Genomic DNA, 16,419 nt, shown 5'->3' with positions numbered 1-16,419 from the left:
AACCAAAAAAATGAATTATTTGTTTAACAAAGGTATCCCAAAGAGTGTTTGTATTGTGTGCCAAAACCCGATTGCGAGTTGTGGTTGTTTTCAGCAGCGAATTCATATTTAGTACTCTGCAAATGCTTCTTGTCTGTATTTTGAATGCACAACAGTTGTAAAAAAGCATTTTCAGGGCATAGTGGCAATGTAGTCATATAAAGCTACTTTAAACCAGCATACAAAACGATTTAGTTGACGCATTTCCCAGACTAATTGGTTACCTGAGTAGTGTCAGAAATTTTATTAAAATTTTAAACGCCAATATCTCTAAAATTGTCCAGTCTAGTCGAGCGATCTAACGATCCAAATTTTGCTACAGGCGTAAATTTTACTGAACCTTTATCAAATGTCCAGTAAGATGTTTTAAAGATAGACCGACGTTCAGAGCCGTATCGTGTGGTTGGTCAGGTTGCCAACCTTAGGGGGCGCTATAATCTTGATCTGCTTTATTATATAAGTGAGGTTAAGTCATAAAATAAGTCAGGATAGGAGTATCATTCCCAGGTATACATAAAATGATTGTTTGAAACTGATAAAGAAAGCCAAAGCAGATAGCACGAAGGCGCATAACTGAGACTCTACCAAGGGCGCCTGATGACTACGGTAAGGTCCTATTAGTCCAGAATAAACAACGAACAAGGCAAAGACTTCAAATTTCAACAAAAATAGCGTAAATTATTGTAAATTTTTTCCGCTCATTTTCTCAGTTTCATAGGAACAAGGGGAACGGAAATGTGGTCAGGGGCAGTAAAGCAGGCCGCCTTTATAAAGCGGTAGCAAAGATCGTGGAGTAAGCTAGATCAATTATCATCGAGAAGATAAACCCATGCCGTACCATGAAAATTGCTAGCAGGAATTCCGCAATACCACAAAGTTACCGGTTCCCAATCCTGCACTAAGTTAGATCTCTGGTTGAAATATCACATGAGATTTTTGGTGTTTCTAGAAGCGTTAGAAACACTTTATTTCTTCTGAATTGTCTAAAACCAGGTGCTATTTGCTTCGGATTTGTGACAGAGCTTTTTCTTGCCGGTATATTTAGCGACCTTTCAAGAGAGAGAGAGAGAGCAAAATTATTCTTGTAAAGACCCATTTGTTTGTAATTAGTGATATACTACATGCATGACGCGCAGCACAAACAATCAACCATGCAGACGATCCTTGTCGAAGAAGACGCGAAGCAGTCTCGCAAAGGGTCACCCGACACTAGTTTGAAAGGACACCCCATTTTGTCCCGTCCAGTGCGATTGTCAATCAAAATCTTCGCTCATTGAAGCAAGAGGTCATTGAAATAGACAATTCCGTTCTTCAGTAGATCCACGCATGTCAAGTTCGATGACTATACTATCGATCTCAACTTTGTTAGCGGGCATGTAAACGCGTTAGTTCTTCATGAAAGTCTAGTCGCCAGTAACGTAATTTGTTTGCTTTACAGAAAATATCACAATACTGAACTTATCTAGGAGAGCTTTCGAGATATCTGCCACAGCTGAATATTTCTGCGACATGCGTAATATTAGACCGCTTCGCGAACTATATTTGATCCGAAAAAAGATCGGATACGGAAGCTCGGAGTCTTTGGCGACGAATCTTGTTCGACATCCATTTGAGGATCATTTGGATGAATTCAGGAGTTTATTTATGCACTGGCCTAGAGCCATACGCAAAGTGAAAGCTGAAGAATAAGAAGGAAGAGACAGAAATCATGGGGGATATTATTTGAAAGACAAGTCTGAATTTGATAGTAAAGGAATAAAGTGGTCATTTATCTTCACATCAAGTTCCTAAAATTGTGTCCTCAGTATACTTGACATACGGTAGAGTGCCAATATTTATGGTCTTCCTGAAATTTCAAATCGGACACGCCCCAAAAGTATTGGTGCCTCGAAAAAAAGTCCCCATGCAAAAATTGAGCACAATCGAAAAACAATGCAATGAAGCCAGTTTTCCATACATGCCATTGGTAGTCAAATATATAGTCTTCTGAATAGATGTTCCTTCCGTCGCCTTCAAACACCGAGCGTTAACTGATTTCATAAACATACAGTAAAAAATTTGTGGTTGGAATTTACATGAAATGAACGACAGTCAAATATAAATTATTATTTGAAGGTCGAACTGAAAAAGAAAACCTAAGTAAACACCAAAGAGGGCACAACTGAGACTCCGCCAAGGGCGCCAGAAGACGTTAGCCAGATATGACTTCATTTTAAGCAAAGGGCACGTTTGCAATAACAGACATAATATCGGAAATTTACAAAAATCTGTTCGTTGTAAACTGGAATGACTGGTAAATGTTACACTCACATTGTTCGTTCTGAAATCATTCTTGTTCGGTCTACAGTAAGAAACAATGTTTTAAAAAAATATATATATTATATCAGTAATTTATATTTACTAGGGTGGGGCAAAATGATCGTTTTTTTCAGCACAGCACTTTTTTGGTTCCATTCGGGGTCCCATATAACTGTGCAAAATTTGAAGTCGATTGGTTTTACCCCGGCGTAGCGCAAAATTTTAAACGCCAATATCTCTAAAATTGTCCAGTCTAGTCGAGCGATCTAACGTCGGTTGCAACTTCATCCAAATTTTGCTACAGGCGTAAATTTTACTGAACCTTTATCAAATGTCCAGTAAGATGTTTTAAAGATAGACCGACGTTCAGAGCCGTAGCGTGTGGTTGGTCAGGTTGCCAACCTTAGGGGGCGCTATAATCTTGATCTGCTTTATTATATAAGTGAGGTTAAGTCATAAAATAAGTCAGGATAGGAGTATCATTCCCAGGTATACATAAAATGATTGTTTGAAACTGATAAAGAAAGCCAAAGCAGATAGCACGAAGGCGCATAACTGAGACTCTACCAAGGGCGCCTGATGACTACGGTAAGGTCCTATTAGTCCAGAATAAACAACGAACAAGGCAAAGACTTCAAATTTCAACAAAAATAGCGTAAATTATTGTAAATTTTTTCCGCTCATTTTCTCAGTTTCATAGGAACAAGGGGAACGGAAATGTGGTCAGGGGCAGTAAAGCAGGCCGCCTTTATAAAGCGGTAGCAAAGATCGTGGAGTAAGCTAGATCAATTATCATCGAGAAGATAAACCCATGCCGTACCATGAAAATTGCTAGCAGGAATTCCGCAATACCACAAAGTTACCGGTTCCCAATCCTGCACTAAGTTAGATCTCTGGTTGAAATATCACATGAGATTTTTGGTGTTTCTAGAAGCGTTAGAAACACTTTATTTCTTCTGAATTGTCTAAAACCAGGTGCTATTTGCTTCGGATTTGTGACAGAGCTTTTTCTTGCCGGTATATTTAGCGACCTTTCAAGAGAGAGAGAGAGAGAGCAAAATTATTCTTGTAAAGACCCATTTGTTTGTAATTAGTGATATACTACATGCATGACGCGCAGCACAAACAATCAACCATGCAGACGATCCTTGTCGAAGAAGACGCGAAGCAGTCTCGCAAAGGGTCACCCGACACTAGTTTGAAAGGACACCCCATTTTGTCCCGTCCAGTGCGATTGTCAATCAAAATCTTCGCTCATTGAAGCAAGAGGTCATTGAAATAGACAATTCCGTTCTTCAGTAGATCCACGCATGTCAAGTTCGATGACTATACTATCGATCTCAACTTTGTTAGCGGGCATGTAAACGCGTTAGTTCTTCATGAAAGTCTAGTCGCCAGTAACGTAATTTGTTTGCTTTACAGAAAATATCACAATACTGAACTTATCTAGGAGAGCTTTCGAGATATCTGCCACAGCTGAATATTTCTGCGACATGCGTAATATTAGACCGCTTCGCGAACTATATTTGATCCGAAAAAAGATCGGATACGGAAGCTCGGAGTCTTTGGCGACGAATCTTGTTCGACATCCATTTGAGGATCATTTGGATGAATTCAGGAGTTTATTTATGCACTGGCCTAGAGCCATACGCAAAGTGAAAGCTGAAGAATAAGAAGGAAGAGACAGAAATCATGGGGGATATTATTTGAAAGACAAGTCTGAATTTGATAGTAAAGGAATAAAGTGGTCATTTATCTTCACATCAAGTTCCTAAAATTGTGTCCTCAGTATACTTGACATACGGTAGAGTGCCAATATTTATGGTCTTCCTGAAATTTCAAATCGGACACGCCCCAAAAGTATTGGTGCCTCGAAAAAAAGTCCCCATGCAAAAATTGAGCACAATCGAAAAACAATGCAATGAAGCCAGTTTTCCATACATGCCATTGGTAGTCAAATATATAGTCTTCTGAATAGATGTTCCTTCCGTCGCCTTCAAACACCGAGCGTTAACTGATTTCATAAACATACAGTAAAAAATTTGTGGTTGGAATTTACATGAAATGAACGACAGTCAAATATAAATTATTATTTGAAGGTCGAACTGAAAAAGAAAACCTAAGTAAACACCAAAGAGGGCACAACTGAGACTCCGCCAAGGGCGCCAGAAGACGTTAGCCAGATATGACTTCATTTTAAGCAAAGGGCACGTTTGCAATAACAGACATAATATCGGAAATTTACAAAAATCTGTTCGTTGTAAACTGGAATGACTGGTAAATGTTACACTCACATTGTTCGTTCTGAAATCATTCTTGTTCGGTCTACAGTAAGAAACAATGTTTTAAAAAAATATATATATTATATCAGTAATTTATATTTACTAGGGTGGGGCAAAATGATCGTTTTTTTCAGCACAGCACTTTTTTGGTTCCATTCGGGGTCCCATATAACTGTGCAAAATTTGAAGTCGATTGGTTTTACCCCGGCGTAGCGCATTGCGTTTGAAATTTGTATGGAGTTAAGTATGGGAAAACCTACTTTTTTGCATTTTCCATTCTACAGACTACAATTCTTCTTGCAGTATGCCAACAATTAGATAGAAGATTAGTCCAGGATATGCTGAACAACTTTGCTGAAGGATGTATGGTGTTAGAATGTCTCTAAAATAAGTTATAGCTGTTCAAAGTTTGATCGATCGAATTAAATGCCAACAACCATTTTTTGTGTTAACACTGCGGATGGACCAATGATATTTCATATAGCATTTTTTATTTTTTCATGTTAACTTTTTTAGTCATTCTCCTATGTTTTTGGAGTCTTCCACAAAGTGGTTTATGGTGTCGAATCACGACAAACAAGTCAGCCACTATATGAAAGTAAAAAGCTAGTACTTTCAGTGTTGTTTGCTCCGAAACGGGTTATTAAAGGCGGAAGTTATCGCAAATATGTCGCAAAATTTGGAACATTTTTTTAAATACAACAGATAGAAAGTTACTTTATGAAACAACTAATTTCAAGGGGTCTTCCATATAACATGTTCCATAACTCGAAAACTATTAAAGTTAGATATATTGTGTCTTCAACAATTTCTTTTGTTATAATATTTTCTACAACTTTGCCGAAGACACAAAGTTTCTATCTTAATTAGCTCAGAAAATAAATTTCGTATATCACTTATAGGTTAATTAATCCCTGAACAATATATTTCTTTAGATGCTTAATTATAAAGGCAAGAACTTCTCCGAAAAAAACATACTGCTGAAGTTAACGGTTTAGACCAGCCTTCTGGCAACCCTATATCATCATATGGAGTTTTACAGCGACCAACATATATTAGGCGTTATAGCTATAAAGCCCCAAACAAGGAATTATGTTCGGCACTATACACGATACGCAAGCATTCCACATGACGTTTTGCATCTTGTGGGATGATTTAATACCATATTATTCAGAAAATCAACTTAGTAACTAATTACAGCTTTTAATCATTCGATTCAAAATTAATGTTTTGATTTTCATGGCAGTGATGCTGGCTGTACAGAGACGTCGTCCTTGACAGGGGGCTGGTTTAGACGCTATTAATTTTGAGCACGAAAGCGACGTTTTAGAACACTGTGCCACGGTTTTAATAGCCTCGGATTCCCCTATTCAAAATCCACCATTGAGGAGTTGGTCCTCCAATACGAGAATTTATGATACAAATCGATAGATATTGATGTGAAATTTTAGGCAAAACAATGGGTGTTTTAGTTGGTTTAAACTCAAAAATAGCTAAAAATAACCATTTTTGAGATCTTTTTATCACAATGGTTATTACAAACTAGCATTAGCATGAAAAGTTTAAATAAATATTATTTAATACAATAAACAATAATTACAACTTTAAAGATGTTTGTGCGTAGCATCATGCCTACTGTTTGATGTTGTTGACATTTGCTGTTCAGTTGTGAAAATGGCATCGAAGCAGGAAGCAATGAAGCAAATTTTGCTCCCGCATCGCGAAAATCCGAACTATTCAATGTTGCCAAAATGGCTGTCACCAAAGTAATAAGTGTTTGGAAAACGTTTGTCAACAGGCGACAGGAAGACGCGATCGAGGTGAAATCGTAATCGGGAGCCACAAAAAAGACAAAAAGAGTGGCCAGTAGTTTCAAGCGGAACCCCCACCTCTCTGTCCGAGATGTTGCAAGCACGCCGCTGAGAGTGTCGTCTACAACCGTACATCGAGTCAAAAAACGAGCCAGACCGTCGACTTTCAAGAAGGCTGTGAGTCCAATTCGTTACTATACACGAAAAAAGTCGACCATAGCGACCATAGTCATAGCGAACCCGAACATGTTCAGGCTAGCTATGCAGAGATGCCTTGACGAGTGCCGTTTCCCCGATAGATGGAAAAGGCAGAAACTGGTGCTGTTGCCGAAGCCCGGGAAGCCGCCAGGCGACCCATCGGCGTACAGACCAATCTGTCTGATAGACACGACTGGCAAACTGCTTGAGAGGATCATCCTCAACAGGCTCACCCCGTACGCGGAAGGTACGGACGGTCTGTCAAGCAACCAGTTTGGCTTTCGGAAGGGTAAGTCCACAGTGGACGCTCTCAACTCAGTGATAAATACTGCCGAGATAGCGATCCAACGAAAAAGGCGAGGTATTCGATACTGTGCGTTAGTGACACTTGACGTGAAGAACGCATTCAACAGCGCAAGCTGGGATGCCATCGCGCTCTCGTTACACCGGCTTAGCCTACCGGTGGGTCTGTACCGGATCCTGGAAAGTTACTTCCAAAACCGCGTACTGATATATGAGACCGATGCCGGTCAGAAAAGGGTTCCGATTACCGCCGGAGTCCCGCAGGGCTCGATCCTAGGCCCGGTGCTATGGAACCTCATGTATGACGGGGTTCTGAGACTGAAGTTCCCTCCTGGGGTCAAGATCGTCGGCTTTGCCGACGACGTAACCTTGGAGGTCTACGGGGAGTCAATTCCTGAGGTAGAACTAACCGCAGAACACGCGATTAGCACGGTGGAGGAATGGATGAGCGCGAGAGGCCTGGAGCTCGCTCATCATAAGACGGAGGTAGTTATCGTCAACAACCGCAAGTCGGCACAACATGCAGTTATCCATGTGGGAGAAGTCGCGATCACTTCACAGCGAAGTCTGAAGTCTCTCGGAGTCATTATAGACGACAAGCTGACCTTCGGCAGCCATGTCGACTATACGTGCAAGAGAGCGTCGACTGCTGTTGCGGCACTATCGAGAATGATGTCCAACAGCTCAAAGGTGTGCGCCAGTAGACGTAGGTTACTGGCAGGCGTTGCCGTATCTATCCTCAGGTACGGCGGCCCGTCATGGTCAAGAGCACTGAGGGTAACCAGTTACCTACAGAAACTGGAGAGCACCTACCGCGTGATGTGCCTCAGAGTGATATCTGCCTACCGCACGGTATCACACGATGCATCCTGCGTGATAGCGAGCATGATGCCAGTCGGGCTGGTCATTCGGGAAGATGAGGAGTGCTTTGAGCTACGTGGAAATAGGGGAGCCCGCGAGCGCACCAGGGTGACCTCGGTCGCCAGATGGCAGCGTGAGTGGGACAACTCCTCGAAAGGTAGGTGGACCCACCGGCTGATACCTAGCATATCGAGCTGGTTGGGAAGACCCCATGGGGAAGTTCACTTCCACCTGACACAATTCCTGTCAGGCCATGGCTGTTTCCGTCAGTACCTCCACAGGTTCGGGCACGCGGAGGTCCCAGTCTGCCCGGACTGCCCAGGTGTAGATGAAACTGCCGAACACATACTGTTCGTATGTCATCGGTTCGACGTCGAAAGAAGAGCAATGCTTGACGTCTGTGGCTGGGACACAACCCCGGATACCCTTATTCAGCGGATGTGTCAAACGGTGGAGAAGTGGAACGCAGTCTCGGCTGCTACCATCCAGATTGCCAGTAGGCTACAGGTAATCTGGCGAACCGAGCAACAGACGGCGGGCACGGCTAACTAGTGATTGGTTAGCTGGAGCGAAAAAGGCCAAGCGCAAAATAAGAGAGTGAATGGTCTGTTCATGCCGAGGTAGGTTGGCGCAGCGAATGGCAACCGTGTAAGGGGTAAACCCAGCCACCCCGAAGCAAGACAGAAGAGTGAGTGTATAGGCGTATGAGTGGACTGCCTCATGCCAAGACGGGAGGGTCGTAGCGTAGTATGTTGGAACTAAGCTATCGATGCCTCATGGCGTGGCAGAGGAGTGAAAGGGTGAGCATCCAAGTCAGTCTCACACTGCATGTTAAGGGTGAGCATAAAAGTCAGCCTCACAGGTTGGTAGAGGCTAGCACAAAAGTCAGCCTAGCAAGGAATGAAAAAGGTGAGCACAAAAGTCAGCCTCGCATGGTATGTCAGAAGTGGGGCCTAAGAAAAATGTCCCACATGGGATGCCAGAGGGAGTGACAAAGGTACAATAGAGTGGCACGATTGAGAGTGAATCAGGTGATAGGGTGAGCACCCAAGTCAGCCTCACATGGATGGGTAGGGCGAGCACAAAAGTAAGCCTAGCAAGGAATGAGTAAGGTGAGCACACAAGTCAGCCTCGCATGGAACGTAAAAGGTGAGCACAAAAGTCAGCCTCATGTGGGAGTGTTTGAGAGTGAATCAAAGTGTGATTGAGAGAGCACCCAAGTAAGCCTCATACAGGATGTATGATCGCGTGAGTGAGAGTGAATGAGTACATTTAGTACAGCCATCCCCCCAGAAGTAATACCGAGAGGTAGTTCCTGGGAGGAATGATGGCGGAGCCCAATGGAGTTTAGTCGGTATTAATGGCTGGTCACCATTCGAGTCCGACACGCCCCCAGTGCACCCCGTGTGGTAGATTGGACCCTACCGTTAGCACGTGTACTGGGCTAGGACATAAAGGTCTTCTCCATTGTAAAAAAAAAAAAAAAACACGAAAAAAGTCGACCAGAAAACAATCGCGGAAATTCTACATGAAGATACTGACGAAGATTTATTACGTGGTACAGGATGATGAAACCTACGCCACGGCATACTTTATATAGCTTCCTGGACAGGAATATTATACGTCGACTAAAAGAGGAGATGCGGCAGAGATTTTTAAAACACTTTAAACTGACGAAGTTTGCGAAGAAATATCTCGTATGGCAGGCCATCTGCTCTGCGGTTTGAATAGTGAAATTTACATCGCAACCGGGACTATGAACCAGGTATTTTAATGTACAGGCCTGGCCTGGAAGGCCTGGAAAAACGTCAGTTGTCTTTCCTCCAGCAACACAGTAGTTTCAGATTTCGCCGCTGTAGTGCTATCTTATGACAAACACCATTTTGGGGTAAACAGAATTAGATATGCCACATCACTTGTCAAAAAAATCGCTACAAAGTGGCGTTTTCAAAATTTTAATATTCTACTTGGTTACTGACACATAGCGAGAAATATGATGACAAGTTTTTAATTTTTTGCTTCAAATGACTGTGTAGGGTTGTGGTACCGGTAATACCGGTACCGAAAATCCCGCGAATACCGACCCATTTTTGGTACCGTAATACCGGTACTGAACAAAAGCCAGTACCGGTATTTTCGGTACTATACAATTTTTATGACAAATATGTTAACTCTGCAGGGGGATCTGTTTCAAAATATCGGTCTGCAAGATAGCGTTTAATTATATTAATTTGCCTTCTAGATAAATCGTTGAGATAACACCTTTGTGTGGGAATGAGGTGGGGCCTTCATCATAATAATTCTAGAAATTAAAGTTTTATTAGCGACATTCTGATTGGTTTCCATTATTCACTGGATGGCGCGTAATAAGACTATGGTCTAAGTCGTGTCTGTATTTGGTTTGCTCTTAAACCTTTATAAAAGAACGAAGAGCGATTTTGTAGCTAACAGTTTTAGACTTGGTGAACTGCTTCAAATGGGGCGATTTGTAATTATTGGTGATCGGAAAATTCAGCAAAACTCCATAGTTTACAGGAAAGCAAGGAGCCTTGATATGCATTAGAGAATAGTAGGCAAACGACCTTAAGTGTCGGAACCAATTTTCAGAAATGCAAGAGTGGAAATGCGATTAACCTGCTCGAATTTACTGCCATTCTCGCTTTGATTTACTGTTGTTAATAGGGTTTCATACATGTACCATCTGTTCAAATCGACCGAAAGTCGCACCACTTAGCAGTTATTGATTTCAAAGTGGCCTAGATTTCGAAATAAAAGAAGGTGCCCTATACGAAAAATATCTTCTGTGAAATAAGTCTTGCCATTCCGAAGCAATTAAAAACAATAAACATGTTTTTTGATCAGCACAAATCAATCATCTGAGAATAATCAGATCATCAGTTTGAGCATTCAATTTCAATTTGAAACTTTTTTCGATTTTTTTTTAAAAAATATTCGAGTACCGGTACTTTACCGGTACTGAGGGCTTCAGTACCGTAGTACCGGTTCTTGCCAAAAAGGGTCGGTACTGCGGACCCTATGACTGTGTCTGGAGATTGGCTCAAGTTAGCTTGATGTATAAGATGTTTTTATGTGAGAAACTATCAGAGAAACATAATAGCATAATCATTTCAAAAAGATAAATACACGAATTGTAAGAAAAATGCAGCTTAAGTTTTCAAATATAGCATATTTGGCAACACTATAACCAAAAATAACTACTTTTTCTAGATTCCCTGACTCATTTCCTTTAAAATAGATTTCGCCGATATTTTATAGCCAATAATATGAATAAAAGTTAATAATTGATGATTTTTTTCTATGGAAAATTTTCCATGCACGATTATGACACGTCATACAATTTTTTTCATTAATACCTATGACACGTGTGAGTGTGACTTTTGACTCAAGTGTTCATTTTTGACAGTTCGCTTGAACTGTTTACATGGACTTTGTGAATTACCTCGAGCGAATCTAGTCGTCCACAAAATTTGTCTAAGTCCATGTAAACAGTACAAGTGAACTGTCAAGAAAAGTGAGGTTAACTGTGTCCGTAAAGAACCTAATAGAAGAAAAATGTTGGGCAATCATCAAACGGAACCTCAAGGACACGCAAAAGACAGTTCGTCGCTGTTGTGCTATCTTATGACAAACGCCATTTTGGGGTAAACTGAGTTAGATATGCCACATTACTTGTTTGAAAAATCTCTACAAAGTGGCGTTTTCAGAATTTTGAAATTCTACTTGGTTGCTTAGATATAGCGAGAAACATGATGAGAAATTATGAGTTTTTTGCTTCAAATTACTGTATCTAGGGATGTGCTCAAGTTATATTGAAGTTTTAGATGTTTTTATGTGTGAAAATGTCTGAGTAATAAAATGGCATAAACATTTTCAAAAGAAAATTACACGAGTTGTGAGAAAACACAGTTTTAGTTTTAAACTGGAAATAAAGTATATTTGGCAACACTGCAACCAAAAATAACATTTTTTTCTAGATTCCCTGACTCATTTTCTTCAAAATGCATTTCACTGATTGTTCATAGACCCAGAGATGCCAGATTTGCAGACAAGTCTGCAAATTCGCAGACTTTTAATTTAAGCTGCAGATTTTTTCGATGACGCAGATATTTGCAGATTTTCTAGTTTGGTTGCAGATATTTGCAGATTTTTTAGTTTTGTTGCAGATATTTGCAGATTTTTGAATATAAAGGCTTTTGGTTACACTAGCTTTCCTGACATTTTTGTTCTTCCCAGACATTTAAAATTATTGTTGCAGACATTTGAAAAAAGTACCTGGCATCTCTGCATAGACCATATAAACGCAAAAATATGAATAAAAGTTAAAAATTGATGATTTTTTTCTATGGAAAATTTTCCATGCACGATTATGAAACGTCATACAAATGTCATCAATACACGCCTATGACACGTGTGAGTGCGACTTTTGTTTACATTCATAGTACAAACTCGCAAACTAGTCAACCGATCTTCGTAATATTTGAGAGATTAATGCAGAATTGATAGAAGCATCAATAGTCTTCTTTGGATTGTTTATACCATTTATAAATTTCAAGATATTCAATCTCAAACTTTAAAAATCGTTTTTCTCGAAATGTGCTAAATGGCGCTTGTCATAAGATAGCACAACAGCGACGAGTTGTCAGCGAGATGCAGTTCAAGGCAAACTGGCGTTCTGTGGCGAGTAAAATTGCCAAGGTGGCTGTGCAAACTTGAAGGAATGAGTCAAACAAAAGGTCCAGCAATTCGCATTCGTTAAAAAGGAAGCTTGGGTGAATTGTTTTACTTTATTATGTACGAATTGAACTTGAAAAAGAAACATGATTTTATTAAAAACTACAAGGGGCAGCCATATGGAGTTGCACGAACTGTAGACGTAGGACTTAATATACAATATTTGTTTTCTTAGTACATTTAGAGTAATAATAAATCAAATATATTTTTTACGTATAGTTTATGTACAACCAACCAACATCGAATGCTACATATTGAACCAAACCTTCTTGGATATCAGGTCATTTCATTTGTAGTAGGTGATCGAATCCGATTAAACTTATTTGAGAAGATCTGAAGAAAGAAGACAGAAAACCGTGACCGAACTAATATCTGCACCTAAATCTTTATAGCACAAGATCAGCTTTTAAAAATTGTAAAAACTTTTCGATTGTGTGTTGTTAAAAACCCGGACCGGTGAAGAAAAATATAATTTAAGACAATATAATCACATTTCATGTATAAACTAAACTTTCTAGTTATATTTTTCCATTATTGTAACTTTTCTTAAGTACGCATAAAAATGTAGCGAATGCAGTGTTCTTAATCATATATCTAAACTATAAATATACAAGAATCGAAAACAATTTGTAGTATGTACCTATTAGCAGAATAGGATAGGCTGAGTGGAAATAAATCAATGAGTTGATCGAACGTAAATAAAAAACTTTCGTTGTACTTTCCATCGATCCGCGTAAATTTGTTGCTGAGAAAGTTTTCGTCTTTGCGCAACGAAAGCACAGATTGCTATCATGCAGGTTACGCATGCAACCGCTAACAAACAGTGCCTGTGTGGGTCTGTGTTTCGGCCAAAAATATCTTTTTACCATATGTGATAACTGAAACAGGAAAACAATCTGCGATAAATTTCCGAAAAATCACAATATTTCCAAAAATCCGTGAAATTTTCGTCAAAATGCCAAAAATCTGCCATCTGTGAAAAAGAATCTGTGATCAAAAATTGTGAAAAAAATCTGTGGCAGTACTGAAAAATTTGTGAATATGGTAACCCTGCTAACAAATTAGGTATACCTACGTACACATTCGCCTCAAACATTGAACCCAACCGCACAAAGCAAAATGAGTTAACGCTGATGATGATGGGTAGAGCGAAAGAGACAATTTGTACCACGACACTATGTAACCCGTGTTTGCAAATGGAGCTAGAATCTACACGCGATTCTGTATACGAATAATTGTGTTTGAGATTGTACATAAAAGTGTGCTGGAAACGAACACAACATAAAAGAAAGCATAGTGTTTGAACGGAGAAGCTTAGTCGCGTGTTGGACAATACTGAGTAGCGTACCTCCACAGCCAGTGTAACGGACATCTAACTCAGCTACGCTGGCTGTGAAAACACACAGCGCAGTGATCTGCTCCGCCTGCCGTTCAACAGGCAACTCAGCTTCTCCGGCTAAATCCGTTCTTTAAATAGTCGATGATGACGTCATTCATAGAAGTGTAGCGCGCTTGGTACACAAATCTGTCGCGCTGGAGTTGGGAAACGCTATCTTCTGTGTGTAAATGCGCGATATTTTGACTAGAATGTACATTATTTAAATTTTTAATGCCATGATATCAAAAATCTTTGGGTTTATCTATTGGAATCTATTCTCAGAAGTATTTCGGGTTGATATGTGCAAAAAATTTGAAAATTTATCATGAGATCGTTGAATTATATGCGTTTAAAATTGAACAACTTTTCGTTACATACCATTTTTGTAGAATTTGCAAAATGCACCCCCATATCGAAACCAAAGACGTAGTCCTACGTCAAAAAAAAAAAGGTTGACAGATTAACACACATTCTTGTTTGATCAATTTTTGATAGTAACACCTTTATTACCAACAGACTGTATATTACTAATATTTGTAACAAAAACCCTGTTGATTTTTCTATCAGTTATACACGGCTGTGGTCACAAATGATTGCATGGGGTGAAGAAATTCTTGCTACAAACGGTATAGTTTTTCTTACAGGACAATCCAGTAGATGATGCCCTCTCGAGAGGAGTGGTTGTATGGCTATATATGGCGAGACAAGAACAAGCACAAGTGACCTGTCACACTGATGGTTCTCTGATGGAGGAACATGTTGCTGCTGGTGTCTACTGTCGTGAAATGAGATTGGAACAGACTTACTCACGAGGTAGATACTGTACCGTGCTTCAAGCAGAAATGTTCGCGATTAGCAGTTTTACGGTCAAGATTACACAATTTTGAAACCGTCAACTTGATGTTAAGTATCTTCGTAGAGGTTTTATAACATGATGTAGTGCATTTTTTGAAAAAATAATTTGGATAGTATTTGAAACAACTATTGAAACTATTCATGAAATTTTCATCAATATAACTTTATTATCGTGTGTTTTAGAGATTCATACTATGCATAAAAATGTGTATTTCATTGTTCTAAGCATCTTTGCAAATCCAATCCATGCACTTTCGGGAAAACCGTATACTCAGGAGGTCACGGTTTTGAAAAACAAAACTTTCGGTTTTGACGTTGCAAAGCATAATCATCCAATTTTATCCTGCCTGCATTTTTTCCTAGTTTTCTTGCATACAGTTTGTGTACTATAAGTGTGCTGTAGTCATAAGTCATTATTTTAGTTGAATATACAACAAAACAATTCAAATATTGGAATATGTACATTCCTGTATTCAAGCACCTATAAGAAGATGCCTGATTATACTATGATAAGGATATACTGTTGCTACAAATTAATTGATTTGGATTCGTCAATATTTCTAATATACATGATTGTTATTTTAGATTAAAGGAAAAGTTTAGAGTGCAGAAAGTAAACAATGCCGTAACTAGTAAGAGGAAAAGACAGAAAAGAATGTCAGTGCAATAGAATTTTCAACTATTTCATCGTTCCAACTACGACAGGCAAGCTACAGAGAAAAGAGTAAAAACTATGCAAATGGGTTAACACTACATAGCGTTGGTAATGAGAAAATAGAATTTCAAGCAGCGCATTCCCCAGAAACTTACGGTTGTTTGTGGATCACTTCACCAACCATGCTGCAGCGGTTGAAGTTTTTTTTTTGTTTATTTATCATAGTTATTATCGCATTATCCGTTGGATATGATAATAAACAGAATGCGATCCGCATTGACACGATGAGTCATGGTTACCAGGATGACATCGATGGTGAACACCGAAAAGGTGAGTTGAGTTTGATTTCCGGAAAAAAATGGCATAAGGACAAAAGGAGGAAATATGAATTAAAACGTGCAAATATGCATGTTTCTCCGTGGCAAGACACGTAACCGATATGGGGAAATCATATCGTCATGTTGACATTCAAGTTTGATCAAGAGAATCACGGAATTAATTATTTCGGTTCTGGATGAATATCTATATCGACTGCTTTAATTTACAAAATGATGTTAGCTATCTACGAGCGCGGAAAAAATAAATGAAATCATGTACATGAGCTGTATGGGTGTTAAATTTCTAATTTACGCAATAATAAAGGCGATAAAAAACTTACTGAACTATTCGGGATCCATCGTCGCCATCACCGCCACCCCCATTCACTACCGTCTCGTTGTTATTCGAGACAGTTCCATTGCGGGGACTTTTCTCCGTCACCGTTACGGGTCGATACTGTAGCGCGTTGTACGTCTTCCAGAACAGATGTTCCCGGTAGTATTTGAGACCTTCGTACAGTGCTGCCATGATGAAGATGAGCAACATCGACCAGAGCAAACCGGAGAGGCTGTCAATTTTCCACTGCTCGAACAGAATCGTTTCATTGTAGCCTCCGTGGAACTGCGATGGAAGTGCGTAGAAGAACAAGGGTGCACTGATTAGATTGCT

The 16,419-nt window shown here is 39.7% G+C and overlaps 1 protein-coding gene across 6 annotated transcripts in view; it reads right to left on the bottom strand.

Moving 5' to 3' along the window:
• Positions 1–16,419, bottom strand: part of LOC131684969 (high affinity copper uptake protein 1) — a 146,588-nt gene that overhangs the window by 18,145 nt on the left and 112,024 nt on the right. For 5 of the 6 annotated variants that reach the window (XM_058968273.1, XM_058968269.1, XM_058968270.1 and 2 more), the window contains 2 exons: positions 16,091–16,371; positions 15,588–15,617 (listed from right to left, as the gene is read on the bottom strand). In XM_058968273.1, coding sequence (XP_058824256.1) covers positions 15,588–15,617; positions 16,091–16,371 — 311 coding nt within the window. The remainder of the gene's footprint in view (positions 1–15,587; positions 15,618–16,090; positions 16,372–16,419) is intronic. The other variant, XM_058968274.1, reaches the window with a different exon arrangement.

Source organism: Topomyia yanbarensis, chromosome 2 (assembly GCF_030247195.1).
Source record: "Topomyia yanbarensis strain Yona2022 chromosome 2, ASM3024719v1, whole genome shotgun sequence".
NCBI classification, from domain to species: Eukaryota; Metazoa; Arthropoda; class Insecta; order Diptera; family Culicidae; genus Topomyia; species Topomyia yanbarensis.
The sequence above is the reverse complement of the archived record's forward strand: the minus strand, read 5'-3'. Positions and strand labels throughout refer to the sequence as shown.